This window comes from Helicoverpa zea, chromosome 21 (genome assembly GCF_022581195.2).
Source record: "Helicoverpa zea isolate HzStark_Cry1AcR chromosome 21, ilHelZeax1.1, whole genome shotgun sequence".
Taxonomy (NCBI): domain Eukaryota; kingdom Metazoa; phylum Arthropoda; class Insecta; order Lepidoptera; family Noctuidae; genus Helicoverpa; species Helicoverpa zea.
Genome location: NC_061472.1, coordinates 3,179,589 through 3,204,445, shown reverse-complemented (window position 1 = coordinate 3,204,445; position 24,857 = coordinate 3,179,589). Strand labels below are relative to the sequence as shown.

The following is a 24,857-nucleotide window of genomic DNA, read 5'->3' as shown; positions in this document are numbered from 1 at the left end:
ATAAATATACACAATAACTTGTGTCTGTTTATAAAATTGGTCCATTCGCGCATTTTGACCTTAAACACTAAGCTTTCTTTTAAAACAAGTAGGTTTTCAAAACCCCTCATAAAAAAGAACAACTGTGACATCTTAATCCAAAACAGATAAACGAAACCGATACTTCACTTCAGATTAAATTTTACGATACTTAAACCCTTACCTCATTTCACGCCATAAATATATGGCCAGTGTTGCCATACATAGTACATCACAAAGCCCCTATCTTACGGTAGCTTTGTAACATTACCCGGGACAGTCCGCTGAAAGCGTTGAATTATGGTCACCCTACACCCATATAAAGATGTAGCGGAATAGTTTTTATTTTTGTTTTTAACTTACCTTATGGTCGTAGGATATGACAAAGATGTTTTTTTTTTTTAGTTTTTAGTCTTAATATAGAATATGGAATTGTTGTGGAGAAATGTTATTGCTGTAAAACAAATCTATGAGAGTATTTGAAAACGGAAAATAGTGAGGAGCAGGTAAAAAAATCTAGACTTCAGAGTAGTACGATATATGTATGTATCATAATACATTAAAGCAATCCTTCAATCGTTCTCCGTGTGAGAGGAGGCCTGTGCCCAGCAGTGAGTGGGACGATATTTAATGGCTGTAACAATACCAATACTTTAAAGCAACCTTAAGTCATATTTTACTCCCGAAAAAGAGGAGTTTATTAATTTGACGATTATCTATGTGTGTCTCTCTGTAGCACCGTAGCTCTTAAATGTATGCCTTAAATGTATCCCAATTTGGATGCAGTTTTTTGAATAACAGTAGGTTCTAAAACTTCCTATAATCTTTTTAATAATCGGTGATCATTCGCTGGAATTATACCTACAAATGAGGTACCAATATAAAGCCGCCATACCACACCATCAAGCCGGCACCTTACCGATATACTTAGTCAAAGAAAATCCATTAATTTGCACGAGCATCGTGAGCAATAATACCGAGGTAGTTAAACCGACCGCTAGTACTAACAGTCACGACCCACATGCTTCCGGCGCTATAAGAAAACATATTACAATGAGAAATTATCAAACGTCAATCAGAACGACATAGAACATAGTGTATCGTGTCTTCTTTACATTTTTCTATCGAATTTCCTGGTGGAATTCCATGGTTTCTTAATGGGTTTGTGTCATCTGGGGTCTTTAAGAATGCAATTCATAAATTAAATTATGTATGGACTTAGGTTTTCAGATGAGTCACTTTGGTTTCCTTAAGGAGTTTCCATACCGCATATTTTTGTGGAACAACAGAATGTAACTAGATTACATTAGGTAAAATTATGCAACTTTTGCGACTATTCTATACTATAGTTTTTGCTGTCTTATGTTGCTCTAACACTCGGAAACGTTGCTCTACAAAAAGTAAGTGCGTTATGCACCTTTAGATACGCTTTACGCTTTCTCAAGATTTATGTGATATGTCGACTCAAGCTTTTCACATCTTCTACCTTCATCTATTCTTCATTTCCTCGCTTCGATTCATCCTTAGTCATTTAAATTATTTAGACTTTCCCTCAGTATTCAAGTACTAACAATTCTTTAATATCATCGTTCTCACCCACATGGTCACTAATTTCTCCAAACCATACTTCTTGCAATAGCTTGACACTCAAACAAGTAGCTATCACTATTTCTAATCAAGGGCCTTACAAATCCATGTAGCTCCAATTACACAAAACTCAACACCTACATTTCCAGCTAAAAAATCACGTTTGACCACCAAAAAATCACACATGCGCTTGCGCAACATACTCGTACATGCGACAGTTTCCTCAACAAGTCGTGTCTGTCTGTTTGTCTGTGTCTGCCGATGTCACGCGTGGTCGTCACGATGTGTTCTCGTGTCCTTGTCGGTCATGGGACTATGAGGAGCACTTTCGTTGTTTTGGATAATATTTTTGGGTTGTTATGAGAATTACATAAGTCTTTTCGTTCTATAAACAGATTTAAACATTAATGATCATTGATGTAAAGAACACTTGCCTAATGCTGCTATGTAAATAGTAAAGCGCGTTTGTTGATGTTATGGCTGTTGTTAGTTTTTGTGGTAAAAACTTTAAAATAAAAATTTTGAACCTTTTCAAAAGATTCCTACTGAAAATTAAAAAATCGTTGCTCTTGGTATTTTTTCATCATGAGTTGTTGAGTTTAATGGGCCAATCGGTTTCGGGGAGCTTTTCAATGGTTCCGTATTTGTGCTGGTTATATGCTGGCGTGCACTTGGAAAGGCCTATATCCAGCAGTGGACTGCGATAGGCTGATGATGATGATGATGATATGCTACCCTAATGCTTACAATCTAAAGGCACCAAACCAATTAGTTGTTTACTATGATAGCACAATTTTGTCTGTCATCGAGGAAACTTTCAATAATACAGTAGTTAAAGTTAATAAGTTTTTAGTTTCCAATTTGTCATAATTGTCTTGTCACCTTATTTCTTAACTCAGTTCTTAGTTAACAGAAACCACACAACGCATTGTCAATATCTTTATTTTGCAATTCGTCACACTTTTGTCTGAGTCATTGCGTCTAGACTCTAGACCAAACATTGTTTTTTGTCCTAGATAACAGACTTGTCAGACATTTAAAATACTTAAGAGTTACCACGTAGTTTTCAAGAAATTATCTGGTACGGTCTACGTGTACAAATTAAAATGTCGCTAATCTAAAGATGAAAAACCAAACTAAAACACACCTTTATTAGAAATACACAGTAGCCATCTGAAAAAATACAAAAAAGTACCTACTAGTCATCATAAAACTACACCCATTTCCCGCCAATATGACTCACAAAAACCAAAAGAATGACTCAAAACTCAGAACAATAATTCCACATCTTCATTTCATCCAGTTTAAGTTTAAAACGGATAAACGTAATAAACCATTCGCGTACGTCATCGTAAAGCAGTCGGTGCGCCGGCGCAACCTGACACCCACGATATGATCGCGAGGCTCTATACAACAGTAGCTCTGTGGAAGTTATTGTTTGTTCGTATTAAGATATTGTATGAACTAGGGTTAAGTTCAAGTTTTTAATGGGAGAATATAAGTTAAGAAGTAGGTCTGATCCTAGAGGAAATTTGATGGTAGATAAAATAAAATTGCAATTTGCAAAGTTTAGAGGAAAATTTCGCGTGTTTGCGATGTTAATATCTGAAAATAGGTGAGCTTGGTACTTTATACACGAGCGTTCAGACCAAAAAAATAAAATTGAGAACCTTCTCCTTAAAATTATTTATTCCATCAAAATGAATTTCATAGGCGGAGATAGATAGAAAAAAAATCGCTAGTTTAGTTGTGCTTTTGTTTGCCGTTTGAAATTCGAAAGCAGTCAATTGTTTTTAGACAAATCTAAGAACAATTGATCAATATCACCTGAAAAAACATTACCAAGCTCGTCACCGCTATTTTTAGACACCAAATACAGTTAATTAAAACTAAAAAGTAGTTTAATCCAGATTTAACCTACGAGAGTATAAATAGATAAACAAAACTGGCTACTTTATATCGAGACAATAATTGGTTCTAAAAAAGAGTTCAAATGTGCGTTGTCATAGTATCTTATGTTGGCTAGACAATAGACTGGCTTTTGTTTTTTTATTGCTTGATAACAAGGCTATGCTTTTTGTAGGCGTAAAATGTATTAAGTCTCAAAATAGGATAAGATATATTTTGGGTGCTACCGATTTTTTTTCTAGGATTTTTGACCTATCACAATGTATCAAAAACTATAAATCGTTTTAAATACCTTACCTGACTATTCAATTAATCAATTGAGTAATTAACAGATTTTAAACAAGTAACATTTTCATAATTTATAATTTTGTAGGTAGGTACTTTTAGATATTCTTACATTACTTTTAACGCAATGTTTGTGACTTAATATTATCAAGAAAAAATGACCCATTTTTATATCAAAATAGGTATGATTTGATTCATTAGGATACCTTATACACTATACACAATACACGTATGTTTATATACTTGCGTACTTTCCCCCTTGCTTGACGTATAATAAGAATAGAAATAAATATGTTTGTGTAATTGTTACAGGTGCCCAAAACAGACGGACGGCGATAGGTCTGGCCATGGAACTGTTCGAACAACACCAAGGAACGCATATATTACAGGTAAGAATCAACATACAAATACTTATCAACGTATTATCTTCATGGAGTCGGAAAATCATCAAAATGTCAAAAAATCCGCAGGGCATGTTCCGTTTTGACGTGTCAGACTACCTACCGACTAAAGCCTATTTACATTAATCTTCAAGCCTTTTATGTATTACATAGTTATATCAGTTTCTATAAACAACAACGATTTAGTTTGGGAAACGGTAGCCAGATTTCTAACACAAGTTTCATAGAGTAAAGTCACTACAACACTGTAAGCAAAACAAACTTTTGTGTAAAAACCGGCTGAAAAAGAAACAATAGAACTATCACCAACTATGTATTTGTTTCAATGAAGAATACAGTACTAGTCTAAGGTATATCAGATGTCGATTCAGTACGTAGGTACATTTCTGTGGTTAATTTAATCGAATTGGTTTTCCATCATGCTTGAAGGTCCTCAGTTTGAGAGACTAGATAATTCGTACAATTGAAGTTAGCAATTTGATTTTGATAGTTTATAGAAAGGTTAAGTTTGATTAGAAATGCAATTTATAATCAAACAGCTTCATTATGTAATAAAAGTTACTAATGTCAATAAAGTTGAAGATTCTAAAGATTAAGAAGACGTGAATAAAAAAACTTAATCAGCAGAAAATCTATAATAAATTACTGATCATAAAGATAAACTAGTTACTAACAAGCTAAAACAAACAAACAATACAAATATACAGCCAATTGTTAACGTTAAAGATGTTTATAACAATGACAAACTAACTCATTATAGGACTCCTTCGACAACCGATCACAATACATTAAAGTTAGTCATCGCGACCTTGCTACCGAAGACACAACTGTCAACTACTTTATGATAACGTACAGTCGAATTTCGAAATACGGCTAAAAAAACTTCAATGCACGCCTCAACATATACAAAGTTGACTTTCCATTGAGCAATATCTTGGCCAACTTAACGCCTTTTTACGAACAAAACATACAATGAAAATCACACAATAGACTACGACACACGAGACGGAGAAAAAAATGCAATTTAATATTTCACTAGTTTCACAAAATTTCATAACAGAGTTAATTGAACATATACTTTGTTGCAAGCCGAGAGGGTTACTCAAAAAAATACGGCCAAGTTTGTATAGAATACAATAAAGCACGTTCCGTATACAATATTTGTTGTTGAATTCGCGACGAATCGATCATTTGACTATTGAAATTCTAGTAAATAGTTAAAAAATCAAAAGCTTGCCTTTTGTCTCTTTTATTTGTTTGAAAAAATAATATTTCAGTTTCGGAAATTATATAGTGGTGTTAACACACCGTTTGGGTCCATTTTTTACTGTGTTGAACTCTAAAAATTCAATTCTACCTATTGTACGACGTAAATTATCATTTTGCAATCGATTCTGTGTCATTAAAATATTGTGGGTATTGCGGTTTCCACTCCCAGCCGTAGAATAGCTCAGTACGTGATGCCTTGGCCATTTTTTTCGCACATTATGTAGAAAATCAACTGTTTTGCGGGACCGTTTGTACGTTTTTGTGAAAAAAATTAAGGACGGACATGAAGGAACTCGGGTTTCTAACATGTATTGTTGCGAAACGTCGAATTGTTTTGTTGTTATTATTTATTTTATTGGGTGAGACGCGTGATGCTAGTTGACGTAAAAGGTCGATTAGTTTTCTATTTGTATATCTGAAAATATTTCACAAAACATTATAATCTAGCGCATTACTTATCATTAACTTAAGCATCATTTCCTTGGCATAACTCTTTTACCTAATAAGATCGAAAAGTTTGTCCAAGTAATAAGTAGGTACTTGAATAACATCATCAGTTTAATCAACAAAAACTGTCTGACCAGTAATTGAGTTTTTGCCCAAAGGCCCTAAATTGAAATTAGCTTTTATCAAGAAAAACTTTTAAAAGAAAATAATTTGTAGAAGCAAGCTTTAAAATAACAAGGACCACGTTCGAAAAGTTTTTAATAAAGATTGAACACAATAGTCTATTAAGTTTATAATCCATACTTTTTACTGGCTAGTACCGTTTAGATGCGGATTTATGATAAAAAAGTAATTCATTTCTATGTGATTTGTCAACCGTGCATCTCATTATGATTAAAAAAGTAAAAAAAAGATCAAATTTAATCTTCAATTGAGATGAGATATAGATAAGAGGTGCTAGATGAGATAGTTTTTATATTATGTTTTAGACAGGTTAACGATACTCCATAGAAAAACAGGAGTGAATTAAAATTGTCATCATCTCAAAAATAATAACAAATACCGTTCATATTTCGCGGCTTTTTATTACAATTCGTATTCAATTGTTTGGTAAGGTTTTTGTCCAGATTTAGTTAGAACTAGATAAGCTACTGAGATTAGATAACTTTCAGCAGTTAACTTTACCTTATATTAACTCACGTCAGAAGACTAACGGCCGTTTCCAATATTCTATCTATCTTTGTTTGGCCTACTAGAGATATAATTTTGACATTAGAGATATGATTTGCTCTATGCAAGTAATATCAAATTCCTAACCTTAGTACAAATTAGCTTGAGTTTTGGGGTTGTTCACTGTTTCTCAAAATACAGGTCATAACCTAGTTTAAGAGTCAAGGCTGTAAAAATATCTAGTACAGATTTACAATATAACTATATATCTATAGAATTGTGATATTGTATACCTAAAATTTCAATATAATGTGTGTTCCTATATGTATATGAACATTTTGGTGAATAAACATATTTATTATTCTTTTATTTAGTAAGCAAATTCTCAGATAGATAGATACTTACGGCCTACTTATGTATCATAGGAATAGATATAAGTGGTGACACATCTAGTACATAAATCTATAAACATTTTGGCTCGTGTAGTTTTTCATCAACAGACACAGCAGAGCTCTGTTTGTTTACTTTTTTTGCTGACCGTCACAAAATTGATGTAGAACTATTACTTCAAAGGTACGGTGTGCAAAAAAATTAGACCAACTTATTTTTAACATGCCATGTCGATAGTGTAAAAATAGAACACTTATGGGCTCGCTCTAGAATCGTTTGATTGTCTGTGGTAGTTTATTTTTTTCGTTTTAGCGTGAATAATCCGTTTGATTGGTAATATTAGTGATGTTTTGACTTTTTGGTTATGATTGTAGGTACTTATGTTTAATTAAATTTTGTAAAATAAGATACTCTAGTTGGTTTGTGAATTCGTCACATTAAATTGGTTCTTATAAATACTCTAGGAAGTAAGAAACAACATAGGTTATAAGTTTTTTTTTTAAGAAAATGATTATGTATCATTCAATTTTTTATATTAATTGAAAAATGGTATTCAATCTTTGACACTATCATTTTTTAGACTTAAGTGTGTTAATAAAAATTTCAACTTTTCACAAATTGCTAATACACGTATAATATTTGTTTACTGACTGTACTTGTCAAGTTGTTTCACGCCTGCGCTTGCGCACGGAGCGTGACCATTTTTAATACAAAAGTATTGTTTAGCCATAATGAAGAGTGGTTTTTCAATACATTACACACTATTTGTTGAAATTAACAAATATTACGATATTGCAGCTTGAAATAATATTGCTACATTGAATGTCAACCGTCATATTAAACTGTGTGACAGGTGATCTGCAATCGATTGACAGCAATAAGTTTTTCCTTACCATTTCCGATAAAAAATATTTTTAGATTTGTTAACCCATTCATCAAGGTTAACTACATTTGTATTTAGAGGGGTTTTATGTCAATAGTGCAAATGTGTAGGGATTGAACTTATGTCCTCTCGATCGCCAGGCAGACCTATGCCTTAGCCATTGGGTATAACATTTATGTGCACACTTCTACTAAAACCGTAGATGATTTTTTTCACTGTTTCATTTCTTTAGAATGCCTGCTTCCTACTTGCAAAGGTTAATCCCAATTGACTAATTTAGCTTTTTAGCCATTTTTAAGCTAGAGCCTTATTCAAATTTATTAAGACTGAATAAGGTCCCTAAATAATTTCAAAAGTCTTTGAGATAGAATCCTATATGTTTTTATACATATATTCAAACAAACACTGGTACTCAGCTACATCCAGTTAGTCTGGAAGCCGACCCCAACATATGTAGTTGGAAAAGGCTAGGCAGATGATGTTATTCTATATGTCATGTTATTCACAGTTATGTTTATAATAGTCAAAATTACGGCAATAATATTAATAGTAACATTTTCTTGTTTACAGTCCTTGGATGGGTTCGCGCTTTCCGTGGCGGCAGACGGCAGGTTCCTGTACATATCTGAAACTGTTTCTATATATTTAGGATTATCACAAGTAAGTAAAATATTATCTACTTCTATTTCTCTGAATTCAATTATTTTAGTGTTTCATTTTATTTGATCTTAAGTATGGTATCATCGGGTCACGTACAGTCGGCCTAATTGACAACTGTAATTTAATAAGAACCTGTACAGTAATTTCTACGCTAAATCCTGAATCCACTTACTCATACATAATCCACCTCTTTACGTTCAGAATCTTTTAACCGCTTCTAAATGTTTGATATTTCTCGTTCACAATCATTATAGACCAAATAAAAAAAATATATGAATCACAATTTCCACACTAGATTCACACCAAAAATTACTCAAAACGGTTTACAGAGCTAACCGCTTCAACATGCCTTAAACCTTCTTGATATTCTACCCACCACTTAGGAACAGCATACAAACACACACACACACCACACACACATGTAAATAGACTCATTCACACGTGAACACATATATTGTAGGTAGATTTAATCTCTGTATATTCGGCGCTAGAAAGACGTTACTGCACTAGATGAGAGATAACTATTACATGTGTTGTGTTATGTCCAATACGTGGTTAGTTTTTTACACTACTATCTATTTTCGGACCATCTCTAAAGGGTTTGAAAACTTTTTTGTTGACAGGACGTTCGACTTTAGTTGGTCCCAAGTTTTTGTGGTCGACTGTACTTTTTCGCGAATTCAGTTTTTCGTCATAAAAAGATGATCTGCGACTGTAATAGATTTTTTCAGAATACAGAATTTTTAAGGTAAAAACTGAAATAATCCATTCACGACCGAAAACCGTTATGAAGCTCTTGTTCTCTCAGTAACAGATAAAATACTTCAAAAAGTTCATTTTGGCTTCGCGTTATGAAAAATCTAATTTACCTACGTAAAATATGATATGTTTAAAAATATGCTGAATTTGTTAGTAAAAAAATAAATTCTCTGAAACTGACTACAAAAAAAACAAGCAAAATTAAATAACATTACAAAATTAAAAGGCGCTACGAAAAGAGCCGAAAACTGGGAAATTCGTTTCCAAAATGGCTGCGGGGGGTGGTGCGAGCGAGACGGCAGATGGGGGGAAAGGGACGATACGATATGCCAGTCACGTCTCCGGCAAGGCGCGCGCGTGCTCTTCATTCTAATTCACACACACCCCCAAACACACGCACACATAACCAAAAAAACGTCGAAACATCTTCACATACGCGTGTATGTATACAAACCCTCATGTGTGTGTGTAACATAAAATACATAAACTTCCTGGTAAATAAGAGTAGATACAACTTTCTTATGAGTAAAGCCCGTGTTAGACGTTTCGGCTATATTAAATTCTGTCTTTTTCTCCTTTGCCTCTGAAGGCTGATGGCAATGGGAAATCATATTTCCTTTTTGCACGCAGTTTTTTATTCATTTACGCTTGCCTTGTAAGTTGGGTTTTATGGGATTGTGTTAAAACTTCTAACAATTTGCACGTTTTGAGCTCCGTGAAATATCACACCTTTATAAAGCCCGAATAACCTTATTGACTTCAGTAAGTAAATCATGAATAGGTTCTTTACTTTTTCAAAGATTGTGTCTCCAGACCTCTTTTCAGTTTTCATTTACCTAAGATCCACTACACAGTTTTCACAATTGCAAATGAAGTCTTCTGAATTTTCCATGCCATCTCTAACCACTCCATCATTCATCTAGCCATCATTTCCATCCAAAAGTCACCACCATCCAAAACTCCCCACATCCTCATTTCAGACCATTTCCTCCATAAATTCCATTCCGAATTTGTGTTCCATCAATCGGCAAATCAGTAAACACCATAAAATGCTTACCATCATTCCGAGAACCGACCACCATAACGTCACCATTGTCTTCAACTATTTACATTCAAGCCTTGAGTGCGGATACACGCCACCTGAATGTGTAATAGGGTCCCACAATTATATTTGATAAATTTATTTAAAAGATGCATTTGAATAACCCGTGAAAGGGTCACCGTGAAAGTTTTGTTGGCATCGTTCAGATTTTGGATGGATCTTTATTGTTTTTTGACAGTTTTATTACTTTGTGTATTTTTGATTAGATGATGTGGTTCTGTTGGAATTTGTATTTTCTTTAACTTCATCGTTGGTGCTTTATGATCTTCACAATGTTTGATGTCAACGTCACCCTTTTTCAGACCTTTGCGTGTCAGCTACAATATCCTTCTGATGATTCGTTTCTTTAAAATTTAACACCACCCTTACACACTGTTATCCTGTCCCGACTATCTTACACACACTCAGTAACCTAGACACCGTACCCAAAAGGGCTATAAACTCAAACGATAAGACAGACCTTATCATCAACTTTACAGCCTTTTGTCATCACACACGTCAGCTGTATCTACATCTCATATAATCGCATGGAAGTCCCGTTTACCATCCTTCCCATCAATCCCAGTATAAACACAGTCTCGTTAGGCGTTTCTATGAAAACCACCTGCAAAGCGATCTAAGATAACTCTTTCATTCATAACGATAGTACGTACGTGACAGGCCACCATTCAGCCTGCCTCCTCGCCATATGAAGACAGGTTTTTTATTAGCTAATAATTGTAAACGTGTAGAATTTGGACTTGAATGAAAAACTGCCTACGAAGGTTATTCTTGGAATATGAATGATCTTTTTGCTGGCTGGAAAAACTACAATAGATTTCAGTATTCAATATAAGGAAAATATTGACCATATCATTTTAGCTTTTTACATCTTTTCGTCACCACAAAATTTGGCATAACCTCTTTAATCCAATTCTCAATTTCTTTTGCCAGGTAGAGATGACGGGTAGCAGTATATTCGACTACGTGCATCAGGCTGATCATGCTGAGATTGCTGAGCAGTTGGGGCTATCTCTCACTGGGAGACCTGGTCAGGCTGGACTGAATAGTCCTGCGTCAGGCAGTGAGGAAGGCAGCCAACATGGAACTAATAACCCTGATGGTGAGTTGATTGTTTCTATAGATGATGGAGTGAAGTTTGGAGATCATTGAATTTGCATCGTCTGTGCTATTTTTTTCTTTCTCTGTTTTTATTGATGTTTTATCAGCACGTAATCATACCTATAATACGTATGGAACACATTAAAATGCACTATTGTCATAAAAAAAATTCTTGCCATTTCCCTAATTGTCTATCAGTTGGATGTTCCACTTTAGATTACTTGTAATACCGTTTAACATCATTTATTCGAATCGATGTGGTAAAAACTCCTCAAAAAACCAACTGAAAACAGTAAAGCGGAGACTTTTTACCGTTTTTCATTCTAAACAGGTGTCACATAGAAAACGAGAAGCAACAAGAATTATCGAATCGTCTTTTCGAAAGAAAAAAAATCGTTTCGGAATTCAATTAAAGTCGACTTATTTTAGAGGCCGTTGCTCCATCGACAATCAGCGACAATACCGATCTAAAAATTTCACCTGGTATGTCGAATCGTCCAATGCTGGCACTAATAAGTTGTGGATCAAATTGAAATTAGATTATGGAGCGTTCACGCCATGTTCGGACCTTATGAAACGGTCAATGGGGTGTCAGCACAAACCTTTATACCGTAAATTATTATTTAATTTCCAATGCTATGGGAATGTGGTGGGCTGATGACAACTGCGCATCAAATCAAGGCGCCGATGATGACTGGCCCATTAAATCAGTCATCTGTTTAATTTTTAAAGAGATATGGGTGCCGACTTCAATTAAACGCGGAGATAGGCAAAAAATTCATTCGTATAATAATTTTCTCCGTCAATGCTATTCGGTCGAACGGATCTAGAGTTTTTACACCTTGTGGCTTTGGTTGTACTGATGAAAAACTTGCTTTAAATGCAAGCAATTCCGATTCGATATTTTCTTTTGATTGTTTTGTGTAATATTTTGAATTCCATAAATGAAATGAAGTGGAACGAAATAAATTATTGGTAAGCCCTTGCCGGAATGCATGAAGGGAATAAATTAATCCATCGAAGTTTTTACTGTATCTCCATTAAAGTTATTGAAATAGCTTCATTCAGATTGAACATGTAGGTAATAATCAAAATGCCAGCTCGCTATTGATACATTGAATCTCTATTGGAATCGAAAACGAACATCTATGTTCAGTTTTTTTTACCAAAAGCCCTTTCTTCAACCAGTAATGGTTAACAGTCCCAAATTTTCGCCACCACAAAATTACAACATTTACCCAAAAAAAAAAAGGTTAACACATTACAGTTTTTTTGGAAATCTCCCACCAATTTCACACGTAACATCGAAGGGCTAGAATCGATTTCAATTTACACTGCGATGCTAAAAAACTCGATCAAAAAAATCAATCAGGATCGAGATGGTTTGACAGTGGGCCATTGTGTGGTGACGGGCGTGGTGAAACGAGTCACAGAACACTGGTCCATGGTGAAATCGCCACATTGTCACCGTGATGGCCATGGACTGATGTTGTCTGAAGCGAAGGACCAGTGGCTCTAAAAGTTGAACCTGGGAAGGGACTTTCAACACCATAGGAGGAACTTCATATGTGTAAAGATGAACATTTATCAGAATCTAACGCGAGCCATTATATTAAAAATAGTACAGAAGGCAGCAGGACACATAACTCTTTCACAGGTGAAGGCAATTTTAACACATCCCTTAAATTATGCGATACTGAGCAATGTTCAAAATATGTGATAATACTTGGTGATTGTATACTTATATCATTCACCACTACCTACAAAGCTTTGGCACAACATTCGATGCCAATGTTGTAATTTGCGGTTTATTGTGTCTATTTTGAACAACATACAAAGAATGACGTACAGCTATCGTACCACTTACAATGTAAGTTGAGTCTTACATGTAGATATTAAGTAAATATTAAGCATAATACAATCCTAAAAACAAAATGTGTACCAGCTGTCTGAAACAATAAGATTCAAACAACAGAAAATGTTCGAATTCAGAATCTAGAAATGGTTGCATAAAGCATGAATATTAAAGAAGTAATAGAAATGTTGTGCCCGTTTAGATAGTATCAAGTCGTAAACGTTTAGCTGAGCGACTCTCCCACATACCAGTATCTTGGGATATTGCCATAATCTGCCGTTTGGCTGTATCGTAGGTGGAAGTGACGTCACAACTCCTGATGTTATCCTGGGAATGGATGATAAGAGTTTATTGTCTGTTAAAGATGTCTTAACATTTTATGAAGCTGAATAATTTTATAAAAACAACTTTTGTGAAGAAATCCATAAGTGTCAATAAGAGACATTAGGGTAAGCTACATATGAGGCAGGAGAAATTATGAAAGCAAAGATTAAAGATAAAAATAAAACAATACACAAAGCAGAACATTATGCTACATACACCGAAAAACTTATTAAACTTCAAAAAAATAAAGCTAACGTTTTTGTAACACTTAACAAAAGCCTGATATACCAAGGTTACACAAATATTTGCCCGCTGAGTCAATCTGGTTAAGTATTACAGCAACGTGATACAAATCGACATACCTACCTTTTGTCCGCCATAATGGTCATTGTGCCTATTGCCAAAGATTAAACTTGCAACAGAACTAACGTGCTTGAAGAATTTTAAGTTGTTAACAGCTGTTTTTGAAATAGAAGGGGATTGATATGTTTTGATACATTTTCTGAGTCACCTTCAGGGTTTTTTACTAGTGTATCATCCTTGTCTGGTCCTTCTTTGTCGTGTTGACGGTCAGTCTGCTTGATTCAAGATTTATTGAATCAGTGACAGATATAACTGGTAATTCATAACGTTAATCATAGTCCAGTCAACTGATATAGTTCTGTCTTGACTCTTTGGAACTGGTAGGCAACCAAAACGTGTATCCTAGGAAAAGGCTTTCTGTAATGTTGATGAATCTTTAACCAAAGGCAGCTTTAAGAAAGGCCTGCGATGGTAGGGTGGCCTCAGCAGAACCGCAAAGATTAGTTCATCCCAATAATAATAGAATAATGAGTTAAGAACTTTTTGCGCTAGATTGACGCGAGGAAATAAAGGAACTGACGTATCGATCTATGACTAATAGTTATAGCAAAAAATACGTTCTGAAATTGGACTAGAAAAAACTTTACAAAAAGCTAGTGTCGCTATCTTTGTGAAAATGATGCAATTGTATATGGCAAAAAAAAAACACAATACAATAGATAAATACTGTATGGACAATTTTCTTAACCTACAACAAGAAAGTTATTTGTGAAAATGATAATTTCAAAGATTTTGAATCAAGAATAGGTAAATATTATTTTGATAAAATAGATTATTTAAGACACAAAAGCCGTTTATTTTACAAATTGATCTATCAGCTCAATAAATTACCTACTTCGCCAGCAAAACTTTTAGAACCACCGTCAAATAACTTAGTGGCTGGTCCAGTAAAATCAATTACAGCGTAGTGTCGACCGTCCCTGGTCCCAGACGCACCAATCTTATAATTAGCTCCACGTCCACCCAATCAATCAACTCCATCATTGATTGATTCATTTTTAAACGAAAATTTGATTCTGTTTGTGTTAAAATTTCGTCCATTTCTCGGATCTTTATTCAGTTTTTTTGGCCGAGAATATGTGTTTATTAGGAAACCATTTAAATTGAATTGCATTTAATTTTGGTTAAAAATATATTTTTGTTAGAAAATGTTTATAGAAGCGAAGCTTTTGTATAGTAACAAGACAAGATGATGTTTTGTGATAAACATTTTATGAAAAAGATGGAATAATGAGAATCTATTTTTAGTTTGGGAAGCCATTGTACTTTAATAATATTTACATTTCTAGAAAAAAATATAAAACAGCTTAATATAGCTATACTGCATGGTGGAAATGACATCAAGAAGCAAATTAAATATTTAGATATATATTTTTGTCAACAGTATCAGCACAAATGAGCCTAGCAGCAAGCGGGTCGCTATACCGGGGGATGGACCGAGCGTTCTGCATCAGGATGAAGAGTACGCTGACCAAGAGAGGGTGCCACTTCAAGTCCTCGGGATATAGGGTAAGGAAACCACATCATTTGGTGCACAAAGCGAAGATATCGTAGAATGTTATGAAGCAATAACAGGTCTTGCCAATAAGTAGGAAAGTTTCAAATAGAGGTTGAAAAAAGACTACCATATCTTCCCTTTATGCTAGGAACAATGAATCCATACATACCTACAATGTTAAGTTAATTTTCCTAATCAAATATCGAATTCGAATGTTATAAGGATTCGAATGTTATTCATAGTAAAGTCTTTACTTTAAAATTAAATGTGTAAACCACGAAAGACTATGAAAGTTTGTGGACATTTTTCTTATCTAGTATTTATAGAGAGAAATAAATGGAAGCTGAATTTTCATTTTCGATCTAGGTTGGAAGAGGCAAGGAGGGTGAACCAACGAGGTCCGAGGGTGGTAACTGGCGGGTGGGTATCTTGTAGAAAGAGATTTTTGACAAATTATTACGTGGAGTATGATTTGTATCATAAAATGCTTTTTAAATCAGTGTTAGCGTTCACTTATTTGAAACAGAAGAAATATTGATTTATAGACACCCTTCGACATTGTAAATCAACCTTTTCCTCCACGTATATTCAAGAAAGTGACTTCTCACAGCTCCATATCTTCACAGCGAGTAACAAATGGATTCGAACGACCTCTTTATCCGTCTTAGATCACAAATATTATTGGTTAGAATTATTGTTAGCTTGGGGTGCCTCAAGGCAGCATTATACGGCCCCATAATTTTTGCCTTAACTCGGTGCTAGGTCATAAAACGTGATTATATCAGAAGCGACTTGCGAATACCGCAATAGCTGAGCGAAATTGCCGGTAGATTGTTTTCGGGGTGTAAATTCCTCTTTTATTTTATAAGCAATTTCTTGGTCACTTGCCTTTTATACACTGAGAGTCGTTAATTTCTTTATTGCTTGTCAATTGCTCTTTTATTTATATTTTAAAGGGTTCTTTTGTAAGTAAAAGTAACAGCTATAATTCGCTTTATCTCTATCTTAATGGGTAATATAACTCAGTTTTAGAATCAGTAAAGCAATTAATACTGAACGGTTTCCAGTGTTCCGCCGAAGGCAACGGTTTTATTGGGAAAATTGCAAATTAGTCGATCCTCTTTACATTTGATCTTCGTTTTCGATTACCTGGTAATATGTATTATACGTGCCTCAGAAACATTACGGTGTGTAACAAATAGCTTTTCAGTTTCTCGTTATGTTTGAAAGTTTAATGTTCTTACATGAGACACGTTCCGCATTTTCTATTTTACGAAAACGAAGTAAATGTGAAAGTTTTAATGATGTTTTTTATTATGTTTTTGTTGAGTTTGGTTTTTTGCCGTCAAGTTCTCTTATTAACAGTGTTCTAATGTTATTAGTGTATGATGGAAATGAGAATTTTAGGCTTTATTACAGTTTCAGTTGTTTTTTGAATCGTTTCAGATAGGCATGACATCATTGACGAAGACTTTAATTTAAACTTTTCATTATTTTTTTCTTATTCACAATTTCAATGATCTTCTCCTTCTTTCCAGGTGGTTCTGATGTTATGCCGTCTTCGACCGCAGTATTCATTTTCCCATAGTCGGAAATCTCCTACGGTACTCCTGGGTATGGTGGCTCTAGCCATAGCATTACCGCCACCGTCTGTCCATGAGATCAGACTGGAGTCTGACATGTTCGTTACAAGGATTAATTTCGACTTCCGAATAGCACATTGCGAGCCTAGGTAAGAAACAATGATTTTACTCACTAAACGCTATGTACTTATTTATTCTACAGTCTTAAATTTTTTGTCAAATGAATTTTCCAGATCTAAAGTTTTTCATGATTTAGTTGATAACATGCTTTATATTTTTATTTCAGCCGGGTATCAGAACTGCTAGGCTACACAGCTGAAGAATTAACGGGGAAGAATCTATACGCTCTCTGCCATGGAGAAGATGCCAACAAACTTAGGAAATGTCACGTAGATTGTAAGTAAATTTATCATCATTAGCAAGTTTCATATCTTTGTCTCATTTCGTTCTCGTGTCGTTATTTTCTATTGTTTGATCAGATATGAGATTATTGTGATAGTTGTTAAGCTTCACAGTATTTTTATGTTTATTGTCATGTGAATCTTCTTTATTAACGATTTCATTAATAACATTTGATGTAGTGATATATTCTAGAATACCGTTTTCACCATACTCATTAACAGTCTCTAAATTAACTTTACGACTTCCTATTACAAATTACAGCTTTCAACATTTATTCCTATCAATATATCAATCTAGTTAGGCAACGTTAATTGTCACTCCTATTTCTAATTAGCCTTGCGAGTATAATCAATTGTCTATAGCAATGCGATGTCCACCCATGACCCAATATATATGTGGTGAAATCCTTCGTAGGTTAATGTCGTAACTACCTATTTGTATTCAGTTTGTGGACTATAGAAATCCATGTCAAGTAGACAGGCAACTCAAGGTGCAAAGCGTTACGAGGAAAATTTATGAGTCCGCCGCTTGTGGGAACAGTTCTTTTAGTGATTTTCGATGTTACACTTTGATAGATCTTGTTTTGCGATTTATGTAGCGGGGCTGGCAAAAATGTTTACTTTTCTCCTTGAGTAAATTAAACTTCAATGTACATGGATCTTGTACTGAACTTATATGTTTTTTGATTTTTATCAAGAAGATCTTCATTATATCGTCATAAACGTAAGAAGGATATATACAGAACATAGAAGAATAGGAAATCTCGAACTTTTTCAGCGTCTTTTTCCTTTTTAATTTTGTTCTCATATATCATGCTCATCATGGTATGCACAGGATCGTGTACGAAATTCCTATTCAAATAATGTAATCTCATATATGGCAGTATTACTTTCCTGCACATCCGTCAGTGGAATACAATTTAGGCCTAGCGCCACGCCGGCCCGTCTCTACTCAAGTTGTGATTTGAATAATAATTTTTATACCACCATTTCGGTTTCCTCTCCCTTTACGTATACGTGGGAAATGTCATGTCTTAATGTCCTTTAAGATGGCTTTTTTTTTGTTTTATGTTTATTCCGACTTGAATTATTATGTGATTCATAGTTTTTGTTGTTCTCAACTTCCTCGGTTTTATAAGTTTTTCTTGCAGCTTTTAAAATATCAATTTCCTTATTGAATTTTATTGCTTCATAATGCTCATTAGTATTGTGTGCGTGTCCTGTTTTACTTTATTTCAACGTAGCTGGCCCTATGACATCCGTAGTATCGACTTCATGTTGTAATGCTTTAACGTTGTATCGGGTACCTATGTAAATTGACCGATGAGGAAAATTCGTGACGACCTCAATGTATCTTATTCATCTGGACTCAATGCGATCTAATGTGATTGCTCCACCACAAAAATACACGACTTCAAGAACAAAGATGACATGAATGGAAGGACTCATAATCCTGACGTAATCATTCAACCAATCATCGTACATAACAAGATGGCTGACATTTTGAATGCCAATCACGGTGAAGCGTTAACGTCATGCGGTTCTAGCACCTTACCATTTGATAGCTTTACGAGACCATCAATTTGAATTTAAAATGTACATCTATGTAGATGCCGGTCAAATGTGGACATTCCTGGTCTGGAATAACAATTGTACATATTAGCATAAAAGTCCGGGTGTTTGTTAGAAAGCGGGTAATTTGGTTACAACTGTATACGCGGTTTGGTTACGAGATGACTTTATTGACGATCGCAAAGCGTATGATATTCAAATTTTGTGCATACGTCCAATAAAATTAAATGATTATGTTTGGGACTTCCGACAACTATGACACTTTGGTATTTACTTCGTGTTCGCTGCCTGAAAAACAAGTTGATTTATTATTTATTGTCTCCGATTAAAGATAATGACCCTTAGGACTTTGCCGTTGCCAACAGCTAATAATAGAATAAATCACTTTTGTTTTATCAAAAGTTTTGGTTTGTTTTATTCCATCTGTACCTAAAATATTTTATGGAATCGTAGGCACTGACTATAGACATATAATACTCAGCTCTTTTATTTCTTCTTTTGCCTTTTTACATTGATAGCATTCGTCATTTTATCAATCAGTTCAATCCCGTAGAATATTCATTTATTATATTAGCCATCCTGCTATATTTACAGCTCTATCATTCACATCATTCGTATTTTTCTAAGCTCATCCAACCTTCTACCTATATCAGATCTCATCTGCATTAATACTTAGAACCTTTTCCTTGATATTCAGATTACTTACTTAGATGACATTTGCTGCGTACAATAGGACCAACAACTTAACTGTCCAACTTCAAACAAATCAAAAACAATTGCTTCATCAGTTTCACTTATTGGCTCCCATCCAATATCAAATGCATCATAATTAAAAAATCAGTTGCCAATACAATACATCAACAATGCCAAAAACCGTGTTAGTATTAATGACTCACGTACCACAAACACGTGTTCACATGTCCTTTGTGTAACAAATCTATTGAATTTAATGACGCTAATACAAATGCGTTTACATTTTTATTTGTTGATTAAGCTATTGTTTAGCGATCATCATCAAGGTCAGACGTTTAGGTAGCTGCAGGATCATTACATTCCGATGGGTTTTGATTTGCTATGACTAGCTTGGTGACGACATTCAATCAAGCCCCGACTTTAACTTTAAAAATGATTCGATTTTCTACATGTAATGTTAGGATCAACTAGAGTCAAGGATTGTGATTTGTACATAATTGATAAAAAAATTACGACTCCATGAATAAATCCGCAAACTCAAAGTGCTCCTATAAAAACGTTGAATACCTAGTCTTTACAAATAGTCACTAACAAACTATCAATTTCTTTGTTACAGTAATGAATAAGGGTCAAGTCCTGACGCACTACTATAGGATAATGAACAAGCTCGGCGGGTACACCTGGATGCAGACCTGTGCCACCGTTGTCTGCTCCTCCAAGAACGCTGAGGAACAGAACATTATATGCGTCAATTATGTCATCAGGTAAGTTAAATAATGATCACAATGAAGAAAATAATATTTGATTTGAAGTTCCTAAAACTCACAAAACTAATCATGGAACTCATTCTTTCAGTGGGCGAGAATACCCAAACACAGTAATGGACTGCTGTCAATTAGAAGAAAGTGTACAAGGAGTCAAAAGAGAAGAAACTACGGGAGACCCAGAGAACGGTCCACCAGACACCGACAACTCAGGAGCGCCGCCCCCTCCACCACGACACCAGGCCGAAAGAACCGAACCACCAACGAACACTGACTCAGCATCTTCTGCTCCCGTACCAACTTCTGACGTCACACACCTAACTAGGCTCAGTGACGCACAACCTCTACCTCTACACACAAGCACTGAAAGAACTTCACCAATGCCAGCCAGAAGACTGAAGAAACGAAAGCACACAACTGACTGCGAAGACGAAGCAGAACGAGAGGAAGAAAGACGAAAGACCTCGTCTAACCCTGGCGCTGCAATATCACCTGCAGAACGGGACATGTCTAAAACTAATCTATCTATACCCGAAGGTGCTTCCGATGCAACGTCAGTGAGAGATCTAGAAAATGCCATGTCGAAACACCTACCATCAGTAGCATTAGATGGAAAAGAAATCTCCCACAGACCAACAGACTTTTCCACGGATGCACTCCTGAAACAACAGCAGCAGAAATCGACAATACAATGGATAGGCACGCAGAACCATCACCTAAACCCGTTGAATAGGCAAATACCCTCGAACCATACCTCCACGCCAGCGTCAGCTTTGTTAAGACAACTCTACGCTAACAGAGAAAGTGTGATCCGTAGCAACTTTTTGGGCGATGGTAGAACTGGTGGGTACTATTCCGGTGACGGCCAATCAGGGCCCTTACCCACGCCTCCAGGCAGCGAAGGCTCTGGTTATGGGGAGCAATTAGGACATAAGGGTACAGATATAGGTTCTTTAGCTTACGGAGGATACGCGGACTATCATTCAGCGATGACGCCGCCAGGTTCGGTATCCCCAAGAGACAAGCAACAATACGCTTTGCCGTACGACAATAGTGCTTATTCAGAAGCTTTAAGGCACTCTTATTTAGGTGAAGCTCCTCTTCCGTTGAAGCCTCAAGCGTATTCAGCGGTTCCTGGGGCTTTAGATTACGCTTCATCGTTAGACCAGTCGCAGTTCTTCCATCCACCTTCATCGTTCCACCTGTATCATCCTCAGGCGCACTCTGCGCATGCGTCCCACCCGCATCAGCCCGTAGACAAGTCCGCGCCACCGAACACGAACTGGTACTCGGCAGGATCATAGCCGAATCTTCGATAATCTTCGTTTTTGTTCGCTAGCTTGTGTTACAGCATTCGTTGTTAAGTTTTTCACATTTTGTTGTTTCGGGGCTCAATTAGAATTAACGGGGTAATCCCCGATGCATTATCGGAAAACGTATACGGTTAACAAAAGACTTCCAAAACTATAATACTCAGACGACTTGGCGTTCTCTATTTTTTTGGAGTTGAATGTTTTTGAATACTCTTATGGGATGTGCCAAAAATTATGCTTCAGGCACTGACCTTGCATTTATATCAATCACATACTCTCACATACCTTAAAATAATTCGTTTTCATAACTTCATACTCTATCGACATAAAGATATCGATAAACTTCTTCGATAGAATGGTTGAAATAAAAAATTGCTAAAGTATATCGATAAAGTATGTTAAAAAGTTGCGTACTTAAAACAAAATTAAATAAATAGATTTTTATTTAGATAAAATAACCCAGTGAAATCATGAGCTATATCAATAGCTTCTTGCATATCATTTATAGTTAAGCTTTTTGTAAATTATTGTATAATAGTTTATCGACATGACTGTATTTAGGCGATAATATAATCATTTAACATTGTAAATTGTAGAATTTAAGTATTGTATATTATTTTTATTAATCAGTATAAGATTCCATTGTAAATAATTACTTGTCATTACATTTCTAGTTATTAAATCGGATTTAAAGTATCGATAAAAATGTTTATCGATTGTTACATTTGATATTTTGACAGCTGATATCGACATCGCCATTTATAATTTTAATCATACGTAAATAATTCTTGAAAATTTCAATATTAAAAATATATTATCATCTCATTATTGTCATTTAATTGATCATGACAATTAATTTATTGTAGTGGAAATACTCAGAACATTCCAGATTTCTTTATAATTTTTTTCAAGCCAAATACAATTTATTATTTTTATATAGAAAATTGTAATTTTTATATTAATTCGATTAGGTGTTATTACAATTAATAATAATTGGTAATATTTATGCTATTTTTAACTGTGCAATACGAGTGGGAAACGTTGTTTATTTCAATTTTTATAAGGCTTCGTTAATGTATCGTAATGTAAGGAAATAATTATTAAAATTGTAATAAAGTTGTAATTATTATAATAAAATTGGGATAGGCTTGTCATGCAATTATTCTGTTATGTTTTTTTTTTTAATATTTCTTCTGGAAATTCAAAACTTCAACATGTATTTTGTTCTTTGAATTATGAATGAAAAAAGAAGTTTATTTGTCCGAATAAATGATTAAGAATTTTCAATCAATTTGTTTTAATTTTGTCAATGAAACGTAGTCAGACTACAACCACACAAAAGCTTAAAAAATATAAAATTGAGTACAAAAAAAAATGGAGATTAAAAAACCCACTTTTATAAATGCCTGCAATGCAAAACATAAAACAACTTATCTAACAAATGCAATACTGCAAGCAACACTGTTGAGACACATATTTTATACTCAATATCACCGAGCCGGGTGGCGCCACCGGCGACTGATGAATAGGCGAAGTAAAAAACGTTTTGCTTTACGCACACAAACATGTTTGTGTTGCCTGTATCCGTTTTGCCGAGAGTACATATGGTGAGTACATAAAAGAGCATATAAGAGTAATACATAAGAGAGAACATAACAACTGCCCGTAAGTTGTAACAATTGAACTGGAATTCTACTATAAATGCGTTTACAAAGAAAGACCCACAAATGAACCGTGCACTTTATGTTAGGTACCGATACTTGGTTGCGGTTAATTTGTCTGTTTCTAGTGTTGAAACGAGTTCATAAGAGGAGTCCCTAGGGGGAGTAAATAATAGAGAAAAATGAATAATTAAAAATCTATGTAAAAACAATAATAAAAGTTACTAATTAATTGAATATTTATTGTAAGCAGTATTTTATTTGTTTAATATGTATTTGTTTGAAAAGTCATATCAAGATTGTCACAAATGGCGTATAGGCACCGTGCAGAAACTATAGATGGCGTTATAATCCCGACAGTAGAGACACCGTGCGAGTAAAAAAAGAAACTTTCCAGACCCATTGGTTGTCACTGTCTAGTCTGTAAATGTGATTTTACAATGATTAAAAATATAAAATATAAAATACAATGATTAAAATTATAAAATATGGTTTTCTACCAATAAACAATGATCGGCAACGTGGTCAAAATATATCAAAAGGCCAAAAGCTATTCGAGTCGGGCCATGTTTTTGATGTCATAGTAACAGTTGGCCAAGAACAAGAAACAATATTAACTGGCAAAATTGTTGCTCAGACAAAAATTTCAAATGTATATGATGTTAAGATAACAGTAAGTACCTTTTTTAAATTAATTGTTATTACAATATCTTTAGAAAATCATTATTTCTATTTTTAATTTTTATCTCTGTCCTTTCAGCTTGATTGCAATAGAAACATTAAAAGTGCAACTTGTAATTGCAAGGCAGGTCTATCAGGACAATGTAAGCACGTCTGTGCCTTAGTGCATTACGTAAATTCTGCAGAAAGTGCAGAATCGAAAACCAGTTATGCACAACAATGGGGCAAACCAACGTACCGACAGTTACTGGGTTATGATAAAGGAGTGACAATGGCAGAGTTATTTCCAACTCCACCAATAAGTATTAAAGTATTACGTGTGTTTTACAACTGCATTTATCCATTTAATTCTTTTATCCCTAAGCCATGGCATGTGAGTACTATTAGTAGGGAAATAGTAAAATTGTACACCCTTGGAGTTGTTTTTGGATGTACTACAGCATCCAGCAATACAACAATACATTTTGATAACTTAAATTAGCAAAATTTAACACGAATAATCAGAATTTTTTCCATGGTTTGACAGTGCAATTTTTGACACTTGAGGGAAAAGTTTCGGATATAAGTCACGAGATGGCAGGGTCATCGCTACGCACGGTGCCTATTGAACACGATGTTCTAAATTCAAATCACTTTGAAGCTTTCGAGGATAAAAACGGGTTTTGCGCTC

The 24,857-nt window shown here is 34.7% G+C and overlaps 1 protein-coding gene and 1 long non-coding RNA gene across 3 annotated transcripts in view; both read left to right on the top strand.

The window, feature by feature from the left end:
* LOC124640742 (protein trachealess) overlaps positions 1 to 23,132 on the top strand; it is a 175,524-nt gene extending 152,392 nt beyond the window's left edge. For both annotated transcript variants that reach the window (XM_047178652.1, XM_047178653.1), the window contains 8 exons: positions 4,111 to 4,187; positions 8,428 to 8,517; positions 11,312 to 11,480; positions 15,406 to 15,530; positions 17,058 to 17,251; positions 17,389 to 17,498; positions 20,385 to 20,532; positions 20,624 to 23,132. In XM_047178652.1, the coding sequence (XP_047034608.1) occupies positions 4,111 to 4,187; positions 8,428 to 8,517; positions 11,312 to 11,480; positions 15,406 to 15,530; positions 17,058 to 17,251; positions 17,389 to 17,498; positions 20,385 to 20,532; positions 20,624 to 21,836 (2,126 nt within the window). In that variant the 3' untranslated portion in view covers positions 21,837 to 23,132. The remainder of the gene's footprint in view (positions 1 to 4,110; positions 4,188 to 8,427; positions 8,518 to 11,311; positions 11,481 to 15,405; positions 15,531 to 17,057; positions 17,252 to 17,388; positions 17,499 to 20,384; positions 20,533 to 20,623) is intronic.
* Positions 23,133 to 23,826: 694 nt separating this feature from the next.
* Positions 23,827 to 24,514, top strand: LOC124640806. Its single transcript, XR_006985597.1, has 2 exons — positions 23,827 to 24,179; positions 24,267 to 24,514. It is a non-coding gene; the product is annotated as an uncharacterized LOC124640806 (long non-coding RNA).
* The last annotated feature ends 343 nt before the right edge of the window (positions 24,515 to 24,857 follow it).